This window comes from Leucopleurus acutus, assembly GCF_964270905.1.
Source record: "Leucopleurus acutus genome assembly, chromosome: 8".
NCBI lineage: Eukaryota > Metazoa > Chordata > Mammalia > Artiodactyla > Delphinidae > Leucopleurus > Leucopleurus acutus.
Window position 1 is genome coordinate 71,210,472 of NC_139151.1, and position 20,075 is coordinate 71,230,546.

General features: G+C 48.9%; 2 protein-coding genes across 2 annotated transcripts; one reads left to right on the forward strand and one right to left on the reverse strand.

The window, feature by feature from the left end:
• The first annotated feature begins 203 nt into the window (after positions 1 to 203).
• NCR3LG1 (natural killer cell cytotoxicity receptor 3 ligand 1) lies at positions 204 to 10,260 on the forward strand. Its single transcript, XM_082845126.1, has 4 exons — positions 204 to 518; positions 1,765 to 2,112; positions 7,037 to 7,363; positions 9,848 to 10,260. Exons 1-4 carry the CDS (start codon positions 329 to 331, stop codon positions 9,955 to 9,957), a joined length of 975 nt encoding a protein of 324 aa, XP_082701252.1. The 5' UTR covers positions 204 to 328; the 3' UTR covers positions 9,958 to 10,260.
• Positions 10,261 to 16,530: 6,270 nt separating this feature from the next.
• On the reverse strand, positions 16,531 to 17,879 carry KCNJ11 (potassium inwardly rectifying channel subfamily J member 11; the record flags this gene model as incomplete). The annotated part of the gene is made up of 1 exon (XM_082843758.1): positions 16,531 to 17,879. Exon 1 carries the CDS (start codon positions 17,695 to 17,697, stop codon positions 16,531 to 16,533), a length of 1,167 nt encoding a protein of 388 aa, XP_082699884.1. The 5' UTR covers positions 17,698 to 17,879.
• Positions 17,880 to 20,075: the final 2,196 nt, after the last annotated feature.

Here is a 20,075-nt window from a genome sequence, read left to right on the forward strand (position 1 = left end):
CAGTGCGCTCCTGCATAGTGGATCTTCCTTAGAGCAGCGCCCAGGCGATCGGATCCTGGCCTCAGCTTATAAAGTGAACGTAGAGGCTGACGCGAACCCTGTGCCCATGCCGGCCGGCGCGCTCGGAGGCAGGAACTTCCTGCCCACTGCTAGCCGCTCCCACTCCCGGCGCGCGCGCGCAGCCGGTGGAAGTGTGGCTGAGAAAGGCGCTGTCAGTAACTTTCCGTATCTGTGAACGGAGCAACCAAAACGACTTCTCGCAGAGTTGCAGAAGGTGCAAATGCGCCATTAACTAATTCTGCGTAAAGTTCCACTCACCGCGCAAGAGATGTCCCGTCACCCACTCCTTAGGACCTGCCCACTCCTAAGAGGAAGAAAGCAACTAAGAGAAAGTTTGAGGATGCAAGTTCCGGGAGGCTGTGGCCACGGCGCAGAGGGCGGGCGGCCCAACGGGGTGGGGCTCCGTGCTGTGTTCCCGGTTCTGGTGCTGATCCTGGGGCTCACGCTGCTCACCGCAGGTAGGGCAGGAGGGAGAGAAGGAAGGAGGCAGGGAGGGAGGAGGGGTGGCTTTCACTACGCAGTGAGGTCCGAGTCCGGCTGGGGCTAAATATCTTAAAAAGCCCCAACCAACCCTGAACTCTGTATTGTGAAATGCGGATTCATTTACTGATTCAACAGTTGTATACTGACGCCTACTATGTGCAGAGTCGGCACCTGTAGGAGTCTGTGAGCACACGCTCTGATGTTCTGTAAACCTCTGCCTCTCTTTCATCATGCCAGTTGCTGGAACGGAGAGGCGTGAAATAAGAAATTTACTCTGGGACTTCCCTGGTGGTCCAGTGGTTGAGACTCCACGCTTCCACTGCAGGGTGCACAGGTTCGATCCCTGACTGGGGAACTAAGATCCCGCATGCATGCTGCCAAAACAACAACAACAACAAGTTTATTTCCCACAGTTCTGGAAGCTGGGAAGTCCATGATCAAGGTGCTGACTGATTTGGTTCCTGATGAGGGACCCCTTCCCGGCTTGTAGGTGAACGCTTTTTACTATATCCTCAGGTTTGGAGAGATGTCTCATATTTCTCATGTCTCTTATTTTTTATTTTTATTTATTTATTTTTTGGCTGCGTGGCATGTGGGATCTTAATTCCCCGATCAGGGACCAAACCCATGTCCCCTGCAGTGGAAGCACAGAGTCTAAACCACTTGACCGCCAGGAAACTCCCTCTCATGTCTCTTATAAGAGCACTAATCTGATTCATGAGGGCTCACCCTCATGACCTAATTATCTCCCAAAGGCCCCTCCTCCAAATACCATCACACTGGGGATTAGGCCACAACATATGAATTTGGTGGGGACACAAACAGTCCATAACACATCCGCCAAACACATTTGTGGATTAGAAGCAACATTGCTAAGATGGCAATACTTGCCAAATTGATCTACAGATTCAGTTCCATTCCTATTAGAAACTTAGCTGACTTCTTTGTAGAAATTGATAAACTGTTTCTCAAATTCCTCTGAAATTGCAAGGCACCCAGCATAGCCAAAACAATCTTGGGAAAAAAAAAAAAAGAACAAAGTTGAAGGAGTTTATGTGGATTAATGAGGGGCCATAAACTAAGGGCCTTTGTATCTGAAGACCCCTCCCCCCTGCCCCCACAAAAAGGGAAGTTGTTTCCAATTATATGGCAGTGTTTTAGAGCCCCAGGCCTATGTTTCTTCCAAGGGTCTTCTATAACACAGTTCTCATATTGCCCCAGGTTTTCTGGAAGTGGAGATGGCAGGAAGGACTCAGATGGTTTTCCTGAATGAAAATGCGACTATCTTTTGCAAGATCCCTGGTTTCCCACACCTGGACATCAACAGTATGGGTATCACCTGGTTTCGGAAGGCTCAGTTGTCTGAAATAGAGATCAAACTGTTTGAATTTTTTGGAGACCACAAAGTGGCATTCCGACCTGGAGCCAACGTGTCTCCATGGAGGCTGAAGAGGGGGGATGCCTCACTGCAGCTGCCTGGGGTCCAACTGTGGGAAGCAGGAGAGTACCGATGTGAGTTGGTGGTCACTCCTCAGAAGGCACAGGGGAGAGTCTGGCTGGAGGTTGTAGGTGAGTGCCTGAGGGCAGTGCCCTGTGATTCCCATGGTGATGGGGCTTGGGGTGGAGATGTAGATGGGCCAAGTGGAGCAGAGCATGGGCCTAGGAGTCACATAGACATGGGTTTGAGTCCTGGGCTTCCATGGACTTCTAGACAACTTTGGACAAGTTATTAATCATGCTGAATCTCAATGCCCTTCCCTCTAAACAAATGTAATAATACTTTTCTAAGAGGATTGACTGTAGGGAACAGGCTATGAAAAATGCAAGGAGGATGCTTAGAATAGTGTTTGGCCCATTTTAAGTTCGCAGTAAAAGATAGTCAAAGTAATTATATAATTTCCTTGGTGTGTGGACAGTTAGTCTTCACTGAAGAGGTACCTCTGAAAGGTAGCTGGGGAAGGAGAGAGATTGCACTCTGGTTCCATGGATCTGAATCCTATTCTATCTAACTTTGTTGCTTCCAAACTGAGTGATTGGGTCAGCCATTTAACATCTTTACACGTGAATTTTCCCATGTGCAAATGAATTTTCCATGTGCAAAATGAGGCAATAAGTCATACCTGCCTCATAGTGTTCTGAGGATTACACAAGATCATGTATGAAAATGCTCAGCCAGTGCTGTTGTGAGGTAGGTGCTCAGTCAAGATTTATAACAACACTTTTCCCTAAACACGTTTTTGAGCTCCACTTTCTTCTATTATAAATAGGTCAGATACTCTGTGGATGAGCTTGGGGCTGCCATAACAAAACACCACTGACTGGGTGGCTTAAACAACAGAAATTTATTTTCTCACAATTCTGGAGTCTAGATGAGATCAAGGTGACAGCAGGGTTGGTTTCTTCAGAGGCCTCTCTCCTTGGCTTGTAGGTGCTTGTCTTCTCCCTGTGTCTTCACCTCCTCTTCCCTCTGTATTTGTGTATCCTAATCTCCTCTTCTTATACAGACATCAGTCATATTAGATTAGGATTCAACCTAATGATCTCATTTAACTTACCAACCTCAATGAAAACCCTACCTTCAAATATAGTCATAGTCTGAGGGACTAGGACTAGGGATTAGGACTTCAACATATGAATTTGGGGGGGGGCATACAATTCAGCCTGTAACTGAGGGGCAGTGTCTGTGAGCCCTCCATAATTGTACTTAAGACTTTGAATGTTTTGTACATATTAATTTTGGTAATGGGGATGTATATTACAATTCATTTCCTCTGCAACTGACAGAAAGCCTAAAATAAAAGGGTTTTTTTTCCCAAAAATTAGATACACTTTATTTTTTAGAAGAGTTTTAGATTTACAGAGAAATTGGAAAGTTAGTACCGAGTTCCCATATTACTCTTGCCTCCGCACCCCACTTGCCCCATTAGTATCGTCTTGTATTTATGGTATATTTGTTATAATTGATGAATTGATTATTCATTAATAATGTTCTTTTTGGGTTAGTATTAGTTCTCTTTGGGTTCTCTTTGGGTTAGTTCTCTTTGGGTTAGTATTAGTATGGTATATCTTTCTCAATCCTTTTACTTTTAATCTATTTGGGTCCTCATATTTAAAGTGGGTTTCTTGTAGAAAGCACATGTTTGAGTCTTTTTTTAATCCACTATGACAGTCTCTGTCTTTTAGTTGATGTAGTTAGACCATTCATTTAAAGTGATTGCGTATATAGTTGGACTGATATGTATTGTGTTTGTATCTGTTTTCTATTTGGTGCCCTTTGTTTTTTAAATTTTTTTAATTTAATTTTCCGCCTCTTTTTATGCCTTCTCTGTTTTTTTTTTTTTTGTTGTTCTTTTGCAGTACGCGGGCCTCTTACTGCTGTGGCCTCTCCCATTGCAGAGCACAGGCTCTGGACGTGCAGGCTCAGCGGCCATGGCTCACAGGCCTAGCTGCTCCGCGGCATGTGGGATCTTCCTGGACCAGGGCATGAACCCGTGTCGCTTGCATCAGCAGGCAGACTCTCAACCACTGCACCACCAGGGAAGCCCCCCTTCTCTGGTTTTAATTGAATATTTTATATGATACCATTTTCTCTCTTTTCTCTGTATATCAATTATACTTATTTAAAATTTATTTTAATCGTTGTCCTAGAGTTTGCAGTGTACATTTACAACTAATTTAAGTCTGCTTTCAAATAACACTGTATTGCTCCATGGGTAGTACAGGTCCTTAATAACAGAGTATTTCCAGTTCTTCTCTCCCATCTCTTATAACATTACTGTCATTCATTTAACTTTTTCATATGCTATAACCACCCAGTACATTGTTGCTATTATTATTTCGAATGAACACAATGATCTGTTAGATCAGTTAAGCATAAGAAAAATAAATGTTTTATTTTGCCTTCATTTATTCCTTCTCTGACACTCTTCCTTTCTTTTTGTAGATTCTAGTTTCTGATCTATATCATTCTCCATCTCTCTGAAAAACTTCTTTTAACATGTAGCAAAGCAGGTCTACTGGTGACAGATTTCCTCAGTTTTTGTCTGAGAAAGTATACTTCATTTTTGAAGGGTAATTCTTCTGGATATAGGAGTCTAGATTGGTGGGGTTTTCTTTCTTCGAATACTTTAAATATTTCACTCCACTCTCTTCTTTCTTGCATTTAAGAAGTCCCATGTCATCCTTATCATTGTTCCTCTATAGGTAAGTTATTTTTTTCCTCTGGCTTCTTTCAAGATTTTCTCTTTGTTTTTTTGCATTTTGAATATGGTATACCTAGGTATAAATTTTTTTTTTTCTTTTTTTGGTATTTTTCTGCTCGGTGTTGTCTGAGCTTCCTGGATCTGTGCTTTGGTGTCTGTCATTAATTTTGGAAAATTCTCAGCCATTATTTTTCAAAATGTTTCTTCTGCTCCTTTCTCTTTTCTTCTTCTGGTATTCCTATTACATATGTTACCTTTTGCTATCATCTCACAGTTCTTGGATATTCTGTTCCCTTCTGTTTTTTTTCCCCATTCTTTTTTCTCTTTGCATTTCAGTTTGGGAAGTTTCTATTGACATTTTTAAGCTAGCTAATTCTTTCCTTGGCACTGTGAAGTTTACTGATGAGCCCATCAGAGGCATTCTTCATTTCTTTTATAATGTTTTTGATTTCTAGCATTTCCTTTTGATTCTTTCTTAAAGTTTCCATCTGTCTATTTACATTATCCATTTGTTCTTGCATATTGTCTGCTTTTTCCATTAGTGCTCTTAACATTTTAATCATTATTTAGAGTTCTCTATCTGATAATTCTAAAATCTGTGTCATACGAGAGTCTTGTTCTGAGGCTTGCTTTGTCTTTTCATACTTTTCAGCATGCCTTGTAATTTTTTGTTGAAAACCAGATATTATGTATCAGGTAGTAAGAACTGAGGTGAATAGGCTTTTGGTGTGAGAGTCTATGTTGCTTTGGCTAGGCGTTAGGCTGTGTTTAGTGTTAATGCTGTACCTGTAGGTGCCAGAGTTTTCCCCCTTCCTTGTTTTGTTTGAATTTCCCTATGAACACCTTAAACAGAGCCTGTGTTTAACAGCTCTCTCAGTTGTAATCTGTTACCATTCTGGAACTCTGTTGATGTAGTGGTAAGGTGTTGTGGAGGAGAAGCAGTCTATACTCTTATGGTTAAATCTCATTCTTTTGAGTTGCCTGAGCCCCTAGGCTGTCTCACCTTCAGAAGTGTTTCTAGGTGAGGCGGGAAGGCTAGAGGGGGCTGGAGTTGGCTAATCATCACTATCCCAGGTCAGGCAAGACTCTGGCAAAGTCTTTTCCCTTGAGAACATCCTTTATTATGGAGAATGCACTGGGTATATTTTTAAATAGTTAACTTTTCCTCTCCCCATTGCTCAAAATAGGAGGGGATTTTTCTTGGATCTTCACAGTGAGAGCGTGGTGGGATTCTGGGAGGTAAAACTCATGAAAGTGTTGTGACCCCCCCCTAAGACTGGGCCTTTAGGAGTTTTTTATTCTCAATCTAGTCCACACTTATCCTTTAGCAATTTGTCAGAGTTACTGCTTAAGTGTGTCGACCAGTTTATTACTCCAGTACCTTCTGCTTAAGGTTTTATGATCTCGGCTGTGATTCTCTCAATCTGCCTGTCTTTTTTCAGGGTGGTGGTTTGCCCTGTCACCTCAATTCTCTGATGGATCTAAGAAAAGCTGTGGATTTACAGTTTGTTCAGCTCAGCTTTTTTTTCCTGTTATGAGGATAGAAGTGATGACTTTAGGTCTTTACATGTCAGAGGGAAGCGAGAAGTCAATAGTGCTTTTAAGAAGGTAGTTTATTTTCCTTTCACAAAACTGTAGCCAACCCAGGGCATGTATGGCAGTTCTGTGATCATCTAGGACCCAGGATCCTTTTATGTCATCACTTTGCCATCCTCATCCTGCATTTCCACCTTGTGCTTGGAAATGTCTTCTCCATCTCCAGCCATGACATGGTATTGCAGCCATTCTGCAGGAAGGAAGAAGTGGAGGAGGAGAGACACTGTTCTTTTCTTTAAGATACCCTTGTTATTTCAGGAGACTTCTTAGAAGTTGCTCTCACTACTTCTGAATACATCCAAACTTCCAGACCCTTAGTTCACATGCCTACACCCAGCTGCAGAGAAAGGTGGGAGAAGTAGCTTTAACTTGGAGGTGTCTTTGAAGAATAGAGATTCGCAGCAAGTAGCAGTCTCTGCCACAACACTGTTCCAAGGCTTTCCTCAGATTCTCAACCGTGTCTATGACACAGAGGGGCTTAAGAAACTCTGCTTTATAAAATTGCTGTGAGTTTCGGGGTCACAGCATGTCGGCACCCTGCCAGCACTGGAACCAGCATACCCAGATCATTTAGCCTAGGCAGAATACCATTCAGTTGACTCACCTTTCCTGAAGGCTTGCCATGGGTCTGACATTGGGCTAATAATAAGCAAGTCCCTACCCACCCTCAAGGCATGATTTCTCTCCCCTGGCAGCTCACCCAGTCAGTAGCTTGTTTCTGGAGCGAGCCGTGGTGAAAGATAATGAAGACAGACATATTTTGTGTAAGTCAAGTGGATTCTACCCAGAGTATATTAACATAACATGGAAAAGGTGGACCCAGAAGGATCCCCAGTTCCAGGAGATTTCTGAGGACGTTACCACTGGCCCCACCATGAAGAATGAGGATGGTACATTTAATATCACCAGCGACTTGAGGCTGAAGCCCTCTCTGGAAGACAATGTGACCATCTACCAGTGTGTGGTATGGCATGTATCCTCACTCATGTGCCAGAGTTTCAACTTCACCCCGATTCTGATAGGTAAGCAGCCCCCTAGACATTTCCCCAACTCTTCCTCTTGAGGGGAATATAATATCAACTTTGGTTCCCACACAGTCTAGGGGAATATGGGGGCCAATAGGGAAGGAGAGAAAGCTTGGTCTGGTTTAGCTCAGCCCCAGAGTCAGCAGTCCAGATTAGGTCCTTAAGCTGGGACAGATGGTCTAATAGGTAGAGAGTGGTGATGACCTGGCTTCCAGGGTCATGGCTCTGGTCCTGCTGGTCCAATGCATCTGCCTAGAGGTGAGGGAGGTAAGGAAGGCAGAGGCTAACCAGTGGCCCTGGGAAATGTGGTCAGGGTGTGCCAGGTGGGGCTTGGGATGGCCCTGAAGGGAGAGAGAAATTGTTCCTGGAAGTAAGGACTAGGGATTGTGTGGGTGGGTGGTGTGTGCAGGGATGTGTTTAGGATACGTGTGGGGCATGGGGAATATGAAATTGAAATATGCTTTGTGTGTATGGTATAAGGCATTTGTCTGGGTGATATGTGTATGTCTTAGTCCGTATGGGCTGCTATTGGGTTGGCCAAAAGGTTCATTCGTTTTTTTCCATAAGATGGCTCTACTAGCACTTAGTTGTCTTTAACGTCATTCAAAACAATTTTGTTAGATTGTACGTGACAGCTGTCATATCAGTGTGCATTTAAAAAAAGACATCAAAATTGGTGAAGTTTTGTGTAGCCATTTTAATATTGAAGATGGAAGAAAAAAAGCAACATTTTTGGCATATTATGCTTTATTATTTCAAGAAAAGTAAAAACACAACCGAAATGCAAAAAAGACTTGTGCAGTGTATGGAGAAGGTTGCTGTGACTGATCAAACGTGTCGAAAGTGGTTTGCGAAGTTTCGTGCTGGAGATTTCTTGCTGGACGATGCTCCACGGTCAGGTAGACCAGTTGAAGTTGATAGCGATCAAATCAAGACATTAATTGAGAACAATCAACATTATACCACGCAGGAGATAGCCAACATACTCAAAATATCCAAACCAAGCGTTGAAAATCATTTGCACCAGCTTGGTTATGTTCATCTCTTTGATGTTTGGGTTGCACATAAGTTAAGCAAAAAAAACCTTCTTGACCGTATTTCTGCATGCGATTCTCTACTTAAACATAACAAAAATGTTCTGTTTTTAAAACAAATTGTGACGGGCGATGAAAACTGGATACTGTACAATAACCTGAAATGGAAGAGATCGTAGGCAAGCGAATTGAACCACCACCAGCCACACGAAATGCCAGTCTTCATCCAAAGAAGGTGATGTGTATATGGTGGGATTGGAAGGGAGTCCTCTATTATGAGCTCCTTCCGGAAAACCAAACGATTAATTCCAACAAGTACTGCTCCCAATTAGACCAACTGAAAGCAGTACTTGACGAAAAGCATCCAGGATTAGTCAACAGAAAACACATAATCTTCCATCAGGAAGATGACATCCATTACATCCATTACATCCATTACTTCCATTACATCCATAATGTAACACCACGTGTTTCTTTGATGACCTGGCAAAAACTGTTACAGCTTGGCTGGGAAGTTCTGATTCATCTGCCGTATTCACCAGACATTGCACCTTTGGATTTCCATTTATTTAGGTCTTTACAAAATTCTCTTAATGGAAAAAAATTCAATTCCCTGGAAGACTATAAAAGGCACCTGCAACAGTTCTTTGCTCAAAAAGATTAAAAGTTTTGGGAAGGTGGAATTATGGAGTTGCCTGAAAAACAGAAGACAGTGGAACAAAAGGGTGAATACGTTGTTCAATAAGTTCTTGGTGAAAATGAAAAACGTGTCTTTTATTTTTACTTAAAAATCGAAGGCACGTTTTGGCCAACCCAATACAACAAATTGCCACAGACTGGGTCACTTATAAAGAACAGAACTTTATTTTTCACAGTTCTGGAGGCTGGAATTCTGAGATTAGTGCGCCACTATGGCTGAGAGCCCTTTTCCAGGTTTCAGACCTCTCATGGTGTCCTCACATGGTGGAAGGGGTGAGGGATCTCTCGAGGGCCTCCTTTATAAGGCACTAATCTGACTCATGAGGGCTCCACCCTCATGACCTAAAGCTCCCCAAAGCCCCACTTCCTAATACCATCGTATTGGGCATTAGGATTTCAACATAAGAATTTTGAGGGGAGATAGACATTCAGTCTACAGCAGTATACAAGTGATACAGGGTAGTGTAGTAGTATGGAAGCTTTGGACGTGTGCATGGTATGTGTATATTGTATGTGGTGTTTGATATTGCGGTGTTTTTCTGGCAAGTGTTAAGCAGGCTGTTTGATGTGTGAAGGTGTTAAGTGATAGGATGGAGGATGCAAAGACGTGTGGCAGAAGGTTGGTGGTTCTATCTCTGACAGGGAAGATGATACACAGCCACACAGATCCTAGAAGCAGTCGTGTGGTCTTCTTTGGTCCCTGCCAGTAGGTTTCCTCTTAATGTTCTCCTCTTCTTTCTCTCTGCAGAATCTGAGAAGAAAACTGACTCGTGGATTGTTTGGTTGTGTATTGGATTAATCTCTACTGGACTGATCGTATTAATTTTATTTTTATATTTTTTTCTTTGGAAAAGATAAGAGGCTGCAAAGCAAAGTTTAGACTTATGTTTTGGAGTAGACTCTGGGAATTCAGAATTCATGGCCAATGCATGGTGTTGGGGAGTTCTCAGGGTTGATGCTGGGATATTCTAAGTGTGTTTATGGTGTGTAGCTTTTTCTGATTTGTTGGGGAGGAACTGTCTCATTTGGTCTCCATGTGGTGGCCTGGGACTCTGAGGAGATGCATTGTAAAGCCCCTCTGCCTTCTCATAATAAAGTCTCACTGTAAATCGAACCTGACCTCATTGTTCACACCAGTCCTGTGAATGATGTGGGCTGCACTAGTGTTCTCACATATAGAATCCACAGCTCAGAGAGGGGAATTCCTTCCCCCGGTTGCTCATATTTTGTTAATAGCTCAATGAGATAACTTACCACCCAGATTTTACTGGTTTAACCAAGAACTTCTAACCCTAGTGAGGGTGTTTCCAAACTAAAACATGTTTCCAAACATGTTTATCCCTCTGGCCCACATAGCAAATAAAATAACTCAGGCTGTTGTTAAGACCAGTGTAAATGTGTTGGTTAAATGGTTCTAGGTAATAAAATTGCCTCCAGTTATTTATGAGCCTGCCAAGGCAGAATCTGTGCAATAGCTAATATATCTCATTATAAATGCTTTAGGAAAAGCAGAAAAATCGATTAATCAAGAAAAAAGGCTGTTTGTCTAAAGCTGACCAACTGATTCATAGAGCCTGCTGGAGGGTGAGAGACACCGGAATCAGAGCCTGCTAGAGGATGAGAGACCCTGGAAGCTGGCGCTAGTTGCTCTAGTGGAGGCCAGTCTGGATCAGATGACAGCCACCGGACATGTAAGCAAATCTAGCTGAGATCATCAGCATCAACAGAACCAACTCTCAAATGCATGAGAAATACTTATTTTTTCTTTTTCTTTTTCTTTTTCTTTTTGGTGGATGGGCTGTGTCACAGCATGTGGGATCTTAATATTCCCGGCCAGGGATCGAACCCGTGTCCCCTACAGTGGAAGCATGGAGTCTTAACCACTGGAGCACCAGGGAAGACGCTTTGTTTTTCTTGCTTTCTTTTTTTGAGAAATACTTATTTTTTCAAAGCCACTGTGTTTTAGGGTGGTTTGTTACATAGCAAAAGCTAACTGATACAGCTCCCCAGGAAGTTGAATTTTGACCCAAAAGTGTGGTTGCCGTGGAGATGTGCTGCTGAGAGCCCCTCCAAGACAGAGCCTGCTATGAAGAGTGTACTTAGCCACCATGTTCCAGCTATAGTATCTCAGGGATCTGCTGTAGCTTTTGAGCTTATGCCATGCTCTCCTGGCCAGCCAATGGCCGATCAAGGCAGGAATCTTTGGAGCTCCCTGTTGGGATGGCTGAGATTTTCTTGGAGTTGCACTGTCATCTGACGCTCTTGCTAGCCAATCGTCCTTTCTTCCTCCCTTCACAGGTATAAGACCTATGTCAAAGTTTCAGTCAGAACTGTAGTTATTTACTTCTGTCTGGTTTATGCTGGAGTATCTTCCCTTCCCCAATAATAATGGCATTATGGGGAAAACTGGAGTTGATCAAGTGAAGAGTACACAGAGGCAGGGCTGCGTAATAAATTGTGTTGTGTATCACTGCTTTACTCATTGGCATCAGTGCCTGGAAGGACCTAAGTATGGGGGACAGAGAGAAGTTCACACTCCTGTACCCAAGGTGGCCAGTCTAGGTGGCCTGCCTTTCACATCACTCCAGAGTTGGGCCAGCCCAGAGTGGAAATAGAGTAGGGTGTAGGTAGATGGAGATGTACAATGCCCCAGTCAGGTGGTCCTGGCACAGGGGATGCCAGTAATCTAGATTCTAATGCAACAAACCCACTCTCTGGAACTCAGTTCTGACCTTAATCCCATTGTTCGGCCTTTCCGCAATTCCTTTCAAGTTGGAACAGATCTGTTGTTCTTCAGGCCTGCCCCAGTCTAGGGTCAGCAGCATTCATGTCTTCTTCCCCCAAGTCTTCTGCATGTCTTGGTACAATAGGGTGCCTGACACTGGACCTGGGGAGACCTCAAAGGTGAGCCCAGAGATGTGTGGGGAGCCAGGGCTACTCCCTGCAGCAAGCTCCCCAGGAAAGTTCTCCCTAAAAGAAGATGTTGGAGAGGAACTCAAGAGCAGGACAGAGCTGGGAGGATGCTACCTGAGGAGAATGGGTTCTATAGGAGCTGGGTGAGTCCTCCCCAGCAGAAAGGCTGGAGGTCCACCTTAGTGGGCCACATGTGGGCCATGCAGTGACTGGCTGGAGATGCCAAATCCAGAGGCATTAGGCCTGAGCAGTTTTCCAGTATGGCTATGGGCTAGTTTTCCCAGACTGGCAATTCAGTTTCACTACTGGAAAAGGTGGCTTGGCTTCCCTCCTCTCTTGAACTCAGGACTGAGGCCCAGGACACATGTCACAATACCTGGTGTGAGTTGGGGGACAGACAGGAGTGGCAGATGTGCCCCATTAGTCTGCATTGCCACCTGACTGGCTGTGGGAAAGGTAGCCTGGAAGGTAGGGACCCCAGTCCATTTGCAAGAAGGCGGAAGATGGAGGGTTCATCATACACATGGGTGGGAGAAAGTGTTGGTGAGGTCCTGTAATAGGGAAGAACCTTTGTATTCTATTACAAGTTAATCACTAAAGGGATGTTGCCTATAAGCTTAAATTATACCCCTGCCTCCCCACTAATGAGTATTAAGCTAAAATACCTTTGTTTAGCTCAAAGGAAACATCCTGACCAGGCCCACCTGTGAATGACTGCAGGAAGGAAGAAATTAACACATACCCTCTGGAGACTGACAGGAACCAGGACATGTTTGACTTTACCCTCTCCCCTTTTAGCATAAAAGAAGCCTGAATTTCTAACTCAGGCAAGATGGTTCTTAGGGGCACGAGCCCACCACCTTCTCCGTCTGCTGGCTTTATGAATAAAGTCGCTGTTCTTTGCCCCAACAACTCGTCTCTTGATTTATTGGCCTGGCATGTGGCGAGCAGTACAAGCTTGGACTCAGTTAACAGTCCCTCTGGCTCCCTTGGTGTTTTGGACATGATCTAGGCTGTCACTTATCATAGCTGAGTCTGTATCAGTCTCAAATCTGGGACCTTCCTGAGTTGTGCTTTCCCTTCCTGTTCTTGGTCTGGAGACATGACGCTTGAGATCAAGGTGGCACCCCTAGAGAAAGGTGGCGCTCAGGAGATTGGGACTGTGCAGCAGGGGGAAGGGAGCAGGGCTGTGGTTTGAGACAGACTCGGGTTCAAATCTTGGGCCTGCCACTTACTAGCTGTGAGATGTTAGCAAGTTAACACCAAGTCTGATGCCGACTCCTCATCTGCAAACCCAGAGAACAGTGCCTCTGTCAGCACTGGACCACAGTGACCTGAGATACATCCTTGGGATCTGGAGAGCCAGTTCTGCACGGGGTGTGGACGAGCTTGGACTGCTACATCTGCTCTCACGTGACACCCAGTGCTGTCCTCGAGGCGGAATATCAGAAACAAAATTCTCACAAAAGTTCCTGCTGGGCTGAGTGGAGCTCAGGGGAGCTCCCTTGTCTAGTTTAGACAAGTGCCTTAAAAAGGGGGTGCCTCCAAATGGTGGGAGCACTGTCAGTGGACAAGAACATCCGGTGGAGGGTGTCAAGGAAGGTCTGGTCCAGCTGTCCCTCCATGCCTGGAACTTTCCAGCTCCTCCCTGAGCTAAGCCTAAAGGCTAGGGGTCTCAGAGCGGAAAGCCTCGACCAGTGGTTCTGAGTTTTGGGGATCAAGTAGGTCTTGTCTGTGGTCAGCAGGTGGCGCTGAGCCCTCAGTTCTGCCGGTTCACTGTCACCAGCTGTTTAAGGTGCATGAGGGAGTGGAGGAAGGTTACTCTGGATGGTCCCCAGGGAAGGTGCTGCCCAGGGGCTTCTCATTAGTGAGTCTGGCCTCCTGCTCTGGTCTTAAGGACGGTCAAGCTGAGTCCCAAGAGCCAGGCACTGTCCCCAGAACTCTGGGCCAGCTCTGAGGAGCTTCTCATCCCTTCTTCCTCTAAGCCAGAAACAGGTCAGCTCAGCAAAGAATCAATGTTGGGGGGTCTGTGGGTGCAGAGAGGGGGCATCTTAGAGCTTCGACCAGCAGTTTCCTGGCCGTTCAGGCCTGCCTCTGGAGTAGCCTGGGACAAACTCTCACTGTTCCAGCCAAAGCCCTCTGCAGGCCTCAAACTGCAGCATTGACCTTGGCTTCTTGTCCTGTACATTATCCCCCATTCATTCATTCATTCAGCACTTACTCAGGGCCAGTCACAGTGCTGAATCAGGCACAGTCCCTGACCTCAAGGAGCCATGGACTTGGGGATGGGGAGACGGACCCATAAACACAGGCAAAAGTAGAATGCCCACAAGCACAGAGGAAGGGAAGGGACCATCGCTTTCTAGAGGAATCAGGGGAGGCTTCAAGGAGGCATCATTTGGCTTGGACCTTAATGGGTTTCAACAGGTGGAGATGAGGCTTGGGCATTCCAGGCAAAGGGAATAAACAAGCAAAAGCTCAGATGTAGGAAGATAAATACAAGGAGGGGATACTGAGGCTGCCTGCGGGACGGGTGGTTGCACAGTGTCCTGGCCAGAGAACAGTAAGCTGTAAGGCTGGAAAGCAGGCAAAGCCTGAAATGACTGGTCACAGGTCTAGCCTTGACCAGAAGGTGATGAGGAACTACTGGAGGCACTTGACGTTGGAGAGAATGATGTCTTTTAATAAGACCACTCTGGTGGCTACATGGCAGATGGTGTGCAGAGAATGAGATGGAGACAAGAAGCCCAGGTAACAGTTGCAGTCACAGCCCCTGTCGTCGGGGTCTGAGCTGGGAGGGGACATTGTGTAGAAAGTAAGACCAGGCAGAGAGACGCATCACCAGGGGACATATAATAGCACCTTCTCTCAGCATTTGCTTGCTCAGTTGTCTCACCACGTGGCTGATTGAATAGCAGTCTCAACAGTTAACATTTATTGAGCACTTATTATGGACGAGGCACTCAAGCATTTGACATAACGCTTTTCACTTACTCCAACAATTCTATGAGGTAGGTACTTGTAGTATCCCCACTTTATAGATGAGGCAACTGAGGCACAGAGAGGTTAAGTTATGTGACCAAGGTCTTAGAATTCAAGCAACTGTTTTGAGAGCTAACGCTCCAATTGCCACACTAATGCCTGTGACATACCCGCCTCTCTCCTGAGCCCCTCGGCCTTCCATCAGCCCCCTGGGAGTGGAGGCAGGGCTCAGGGCTATAAGCCTGATGGGTGCCCAGACGGTCTTGTAGGGCTGGGCTACCAAAGGCAGGAAGGGGAAGTCTCTGAACTAGGGGAAGAGGGCCAGCCCCAGGTCCCTTTCCTGGCCTCCCAGCTGGGGTCCATGGCACCTCTGAGATGTAAGCTGGCAGCTGCCAGCCCCTGCTCTCCCTGCCCACCAGCAAGAACAGCCCAGAGTTTAGGTCACGAAGGGGGAGGCTTTATTGACAATGGAGAAGGCAGAATTCTGGGCAAGTACACACAGCACTGCTCCAAGAGTCCAGCTTGGGGGTCAAGCCTGTCAGGACCAAGGGCCTTTGTGCCTCAGGGACCTCACACACCCACTCCATCCTGAGCTTTCCAACATCTCCTTTTCTAGCAACCCAAAGGCCCTCCATGGCCACCCTCTGGACAAAGTGAGTGGCAGCCACTGGGTGGGGGGGAGCCAGGCCAGGGTACAGTCTGAGGCCTGCCAAGCGTGGTGGGCCCAGGACCCCAGTCTCTCCCCAGCCTCTTTCAGCTTGGCATGCCAGGGTCCGCCCCAGCCCACTCCAGCCTCCCAGGGCCGGGGACAGAATGGAAGTAGGCAGGTGCAGCAGCCCCAGCCCCTGGAGCCCCCGCTGAAGAAGCCTTGGGGTCAGGGGTAAGGGGCCCGTTTCCCCTTCCCCGTGCCCGGGCAGGGCTCAGCAAGGTAAGCCTCCCGGTGCCATTTCCTCTCTGCCAAGCCCACCCCAGGGAGGCTCCACATCTCCAGCCCTCCAGCTAGACTGTGTTCCCTCATTGCCTGCCCTCCCCAGCAGGCCAGGCCCACCCTTTTGGCCATCACCTTTTCAGGGACCAAGTAGGGGCTGGGGCCTCAGCACAGGCATCTCTCAGGGCCACAGAAACAGAGCAGCAGGCCTCCCATCTGGGGACTGTTCTTCCCCAGCCACCCGTCCAGCTTGCAGCTGGTCGGTCGTGGGGGCCGAGGACTAGATGGAGTCCCAGCTTTAGGGCCTGACACTTCCCACAGCTCCCTTAGCCTGGGGCAGGGTCGGGGGGAAAGCCAGTCCTGAGTTGGGGCTGGGAGGAGCAGGGACAAAAATAACCCGGTACAGGCTCCTGCTGAGGCCAGAAATAGAGTAGCGACAAGTGCCTTGCAACACCCTGGGCGAGCAGCAGGCAGGGAGGCTGAGATGAGGAGGGCCCAGCCTCTTAACAGGTCCTGGCCTGGCCGAGGGGCCCGCACTACGTCCAGTCTACATACCATGCCACACTGGCCTGCAAGCACATGAGGAGGGGGGCCCAAGGGAGCAGGGCTCAGGACAGGGAATCTGGAGAGATGCTGAACTTGGCCTTGGCCTTGGCCACGGCCACGCTGCGCTTGCGCAGGGGCCCGCGGGCGAGGGTCAGGACATCCAGCAGGCTGGGGTCCTCATCCAGCTGGCGGGCCGTGCAGAGCGGCGTGGGCACTTTGATGGTATTGCCAAACTTGGAGTAGTCCACAGAGTAGCGGCCATCCTCCTCGGCCACGATGGGTACAAAGCGCTGGCCCCACAGGATCTCGTCGGCCAGGTAGGAGGTGCGGGCCTGGGTGGTGATGCCCGTGGTTTCCACCACACCTTCCAGGATGACGATGATCTCAAGGTCCTGATGGTGGTGCAGGTCGCAGGGCGCCAGGTCATAGAGCGGGCTGTTGGCGTCAATGACGTGGTAGATGATGAGGGGAGCCACCAGGAAGATGTTATTGCCACCCACACCATTCTCCATGGGGATGTCCACCTGGTGGAGGGGTACCACCTCGCCCTCAGGGCTGGTGGTCTTGCGCACCACCTGCATGTGGATGGTGGCGCTGATGATCATGCTCTTGCGGAGGTCGCCCACGCGCAGCATGAAGCAGAGGCGGCTGTGGCGCAGGGCGATGACCGCATGCTTGCTGAAGATGAGGGTCTCAGCCCGCCGGTGGGCCTGGGCGGTCTTCATGAAGATGCAGCCCAGCATGATGGCATTGATCATGAGCCCCACGATGTTCTGCACAATGAGGATCAGGATGGCCAGAGGGCACTCCTCGGTCACCATGCGCCCGCCGAAACCGATGGTCACCTGTACCTCAATGGAGAAAAGGAAGGCAGATGAAAAGGAGTGGATGCTGGTGACGCAGGGCACAGCAGCACCCTCACCAGGGGCCAGGTCACCGTGGGCGAAGGCGATGAGCCACCAGACCATGGCAAAGAGCAGCCAGCTGCACAGGAAGGACATGGTGAAGATGAGCAGCGTGTACGGCCACTTGAGGTCCACCAGCGTGGTGAACACGTCCTGCAGGAAGCGACCTTGCTCCCGGATGTTCTTGTGGGCCACGTTGCAGTTGCCATTCTTGGACACGAAACGGGCTCTCCGCTCACGGGCACGGTACCGGGGCTCTGTCGGGTCCTCTGCTAGCCGCGTCAGCACATACTCCTCAGGGATGATGCCTTTGCGGGACAGCATGGCTCCAGCGACCACCAGGGAGAGGTCTCCCCCATGGGGGAGGAGCAACCACCTGACTGAGCCTTCAACCTACTTTGGGGTTTCTGCCCTGGGACCACCCTAAGTCTGCACCGGCCTCACTTCTGAGATGCCTCCCCAGCTAGACTCATCCTCAGCTCCACCTGGCCCCTCCTTCACTTTATACCAGCCTCACACCTCAGCCCACCTGCCCACTGCCTACTGAACCCCCTACTCTGCCTGTTCCCCACCTGGCTCTGGATCCCAGCTCAGCTCTCCTCCACTCGCTGACCACCCCTGGGCGTCTCCCTAGGACCCTTCTCCCCACTCAGCCTTCTTTCTCAACCCACCTCTCCCACCTGGGAACGTCACACCTCCGGATCTTACCAACCGACCACACCCCACACAACCCGCACCGTATTTCCCGCCTCACCCATTTCGGCCCCGGGCTCCCCTCCAAGCTCCAGTTTCATACCGTCTCACCTCCAGGTACCTCTTTCCTAACCCACCCTCCGTAGCGCTCTCGCCGCTCTCCGATCTCCCTCTAGCTCTCGTCCTCTCTGTCTCCTTGGGATCCTCCGCCCTCCAGAGTCACCACTCCACCCAGCTCCACTCCTGATCCCCTCGCCCCCAGCGCGACCTGGCTGGCGGGGCCCACTCTAAGCCGCGGCCTCCCGGCTCCGCGCCGGCAGCACGCACGCCGGCGCCGCGACCCCGCCCGCCGCTCCGTCCCTGCCCCCACCCCGCGCTCCTCGCCGCGGCACCTGCTCCTGCTCATCAAGCCGCAGTCCTCGCCTCCCCGCCCCCTCCTGCTGCCCGGGCGCTCGCGGAGGGCCGTCCTCCGGTCCTTCTGTGTGTCAATCGGCCCGCGGAGGCCGACCTGTGCTAGGTGGGGTGGAGAATTGAGGACACCGAACGCCGGAGGCGTGGAGTGGGGGCCGGGGGCCGCCAGGGGGAGCCCGACCTATTCCTGGGCTGGAGGGCTGGCGGGCACAAGCTCAAGCCCCGCCCCTCGCCATTCACCTCCCACCGTCTTCCTTCTCCCGGCTCGCTTCGTCTGGCCTTGGGAGTTTGCCCAATCAGATGGACTAAAGAGGTTCCTCCCAGCCCACACGCTACGAAATTAGGGCGGGGCGGGGCAGGGCGGGACGGGGGCGGGGTGAAGGGAGTCGTGACCTGCCCTCCCATTCTGGGGACCGATGCCCTGTCTCCCTGGTCCCACCGCAATTTTCCCATCCTGGGTTGGGTCAGTATCCGCCTGGGCTTTGTGGGTTCCCAGCAAAAGGAGGTACCGAGGAGCTGTGTCACCAACCTGGTGACTGGGGTTGGGGCGGGGAGATTAGGTGGCCCGAGGACTCCTAACTGACCGCTTCTTTTCTATGGCGATGATTTTAGTATTTTCAGAGTCACGAATCCTTTGAGGGTCTGATGAAAGCCACGGACTTCCTGGGGGTGGGGGGTGGAGATGTACCTTAGTAGGTGTAGAAACATAGTTTAACACCCACTACAGGGGATGCTGGATGCTGCAGCCCAGAAGCCTGGGTGGTTGCATCTTTTCAATCATGACCCACACTTTCAATCCCACCCCTGCATTTTATTATATCTTATTTTATTATTTATTTATTTAAAAAAATTTAATTTATTTGTTTATTTTTGGCTGTGTTGGGTCTCGTTGCTGTTCGTGGGCTTTCTCTAGTTGCAGTGAACGGGGGCTCCTCTTCGTTGAGGTGCGCAGGCTTCTCATTGTGGTGGCCCGTGGAGCACGGGCTCTAGGCACTTGGGCTTCAGTAGTTGTGGCACACGGGTTCAGTAGTTGTGGCTCGCAGGCTCTAGAGTGCAGGCCCAGTAGTTGTGGCGCACGGGCTTAGTTGCTCCGCGGCATGTGGGATCTTCCCAGACCAGGGCTCCAACCCGTGTCCCCTGCTTTGGCGGGCGGATTCTTAACCACTGCGCCACCAGGGAAACCCCCACCCCTGCATTTTAAAGGGGGTTTGAGCTACTGGCACTTGCTTTACACCTCCTTACGCCTGCAGCCTGAGGAGCTGTGTCAGGGCTAGCTTGGGCACTGGGGGTCCTAAGCTCTTGGCCTGAAGAGGAGTGGTGTTTCTACTGCAGGCATCAACCTAGTATTGTCCTGTGGCTTGGGCCCCCTCTACTACTCATGGTAGATCTTGGGCTATACTGCCAGAGATGCAGTGCTTAGGGTGGGGAAAGGAAAATAGGGTGAGCAGAGAGGGCAGCTCAAGGAGACAGAGTTACACAGGAAAACTCTGGGGCAACTACGGCTGCTCAGCCATCAGAAAAGGAACCTTGGAGAGTCTTCCCAGGGAGTTCAGATACTATCGCAGAAACCCCTGAGGTCCAAGGAGGATGGACTATTT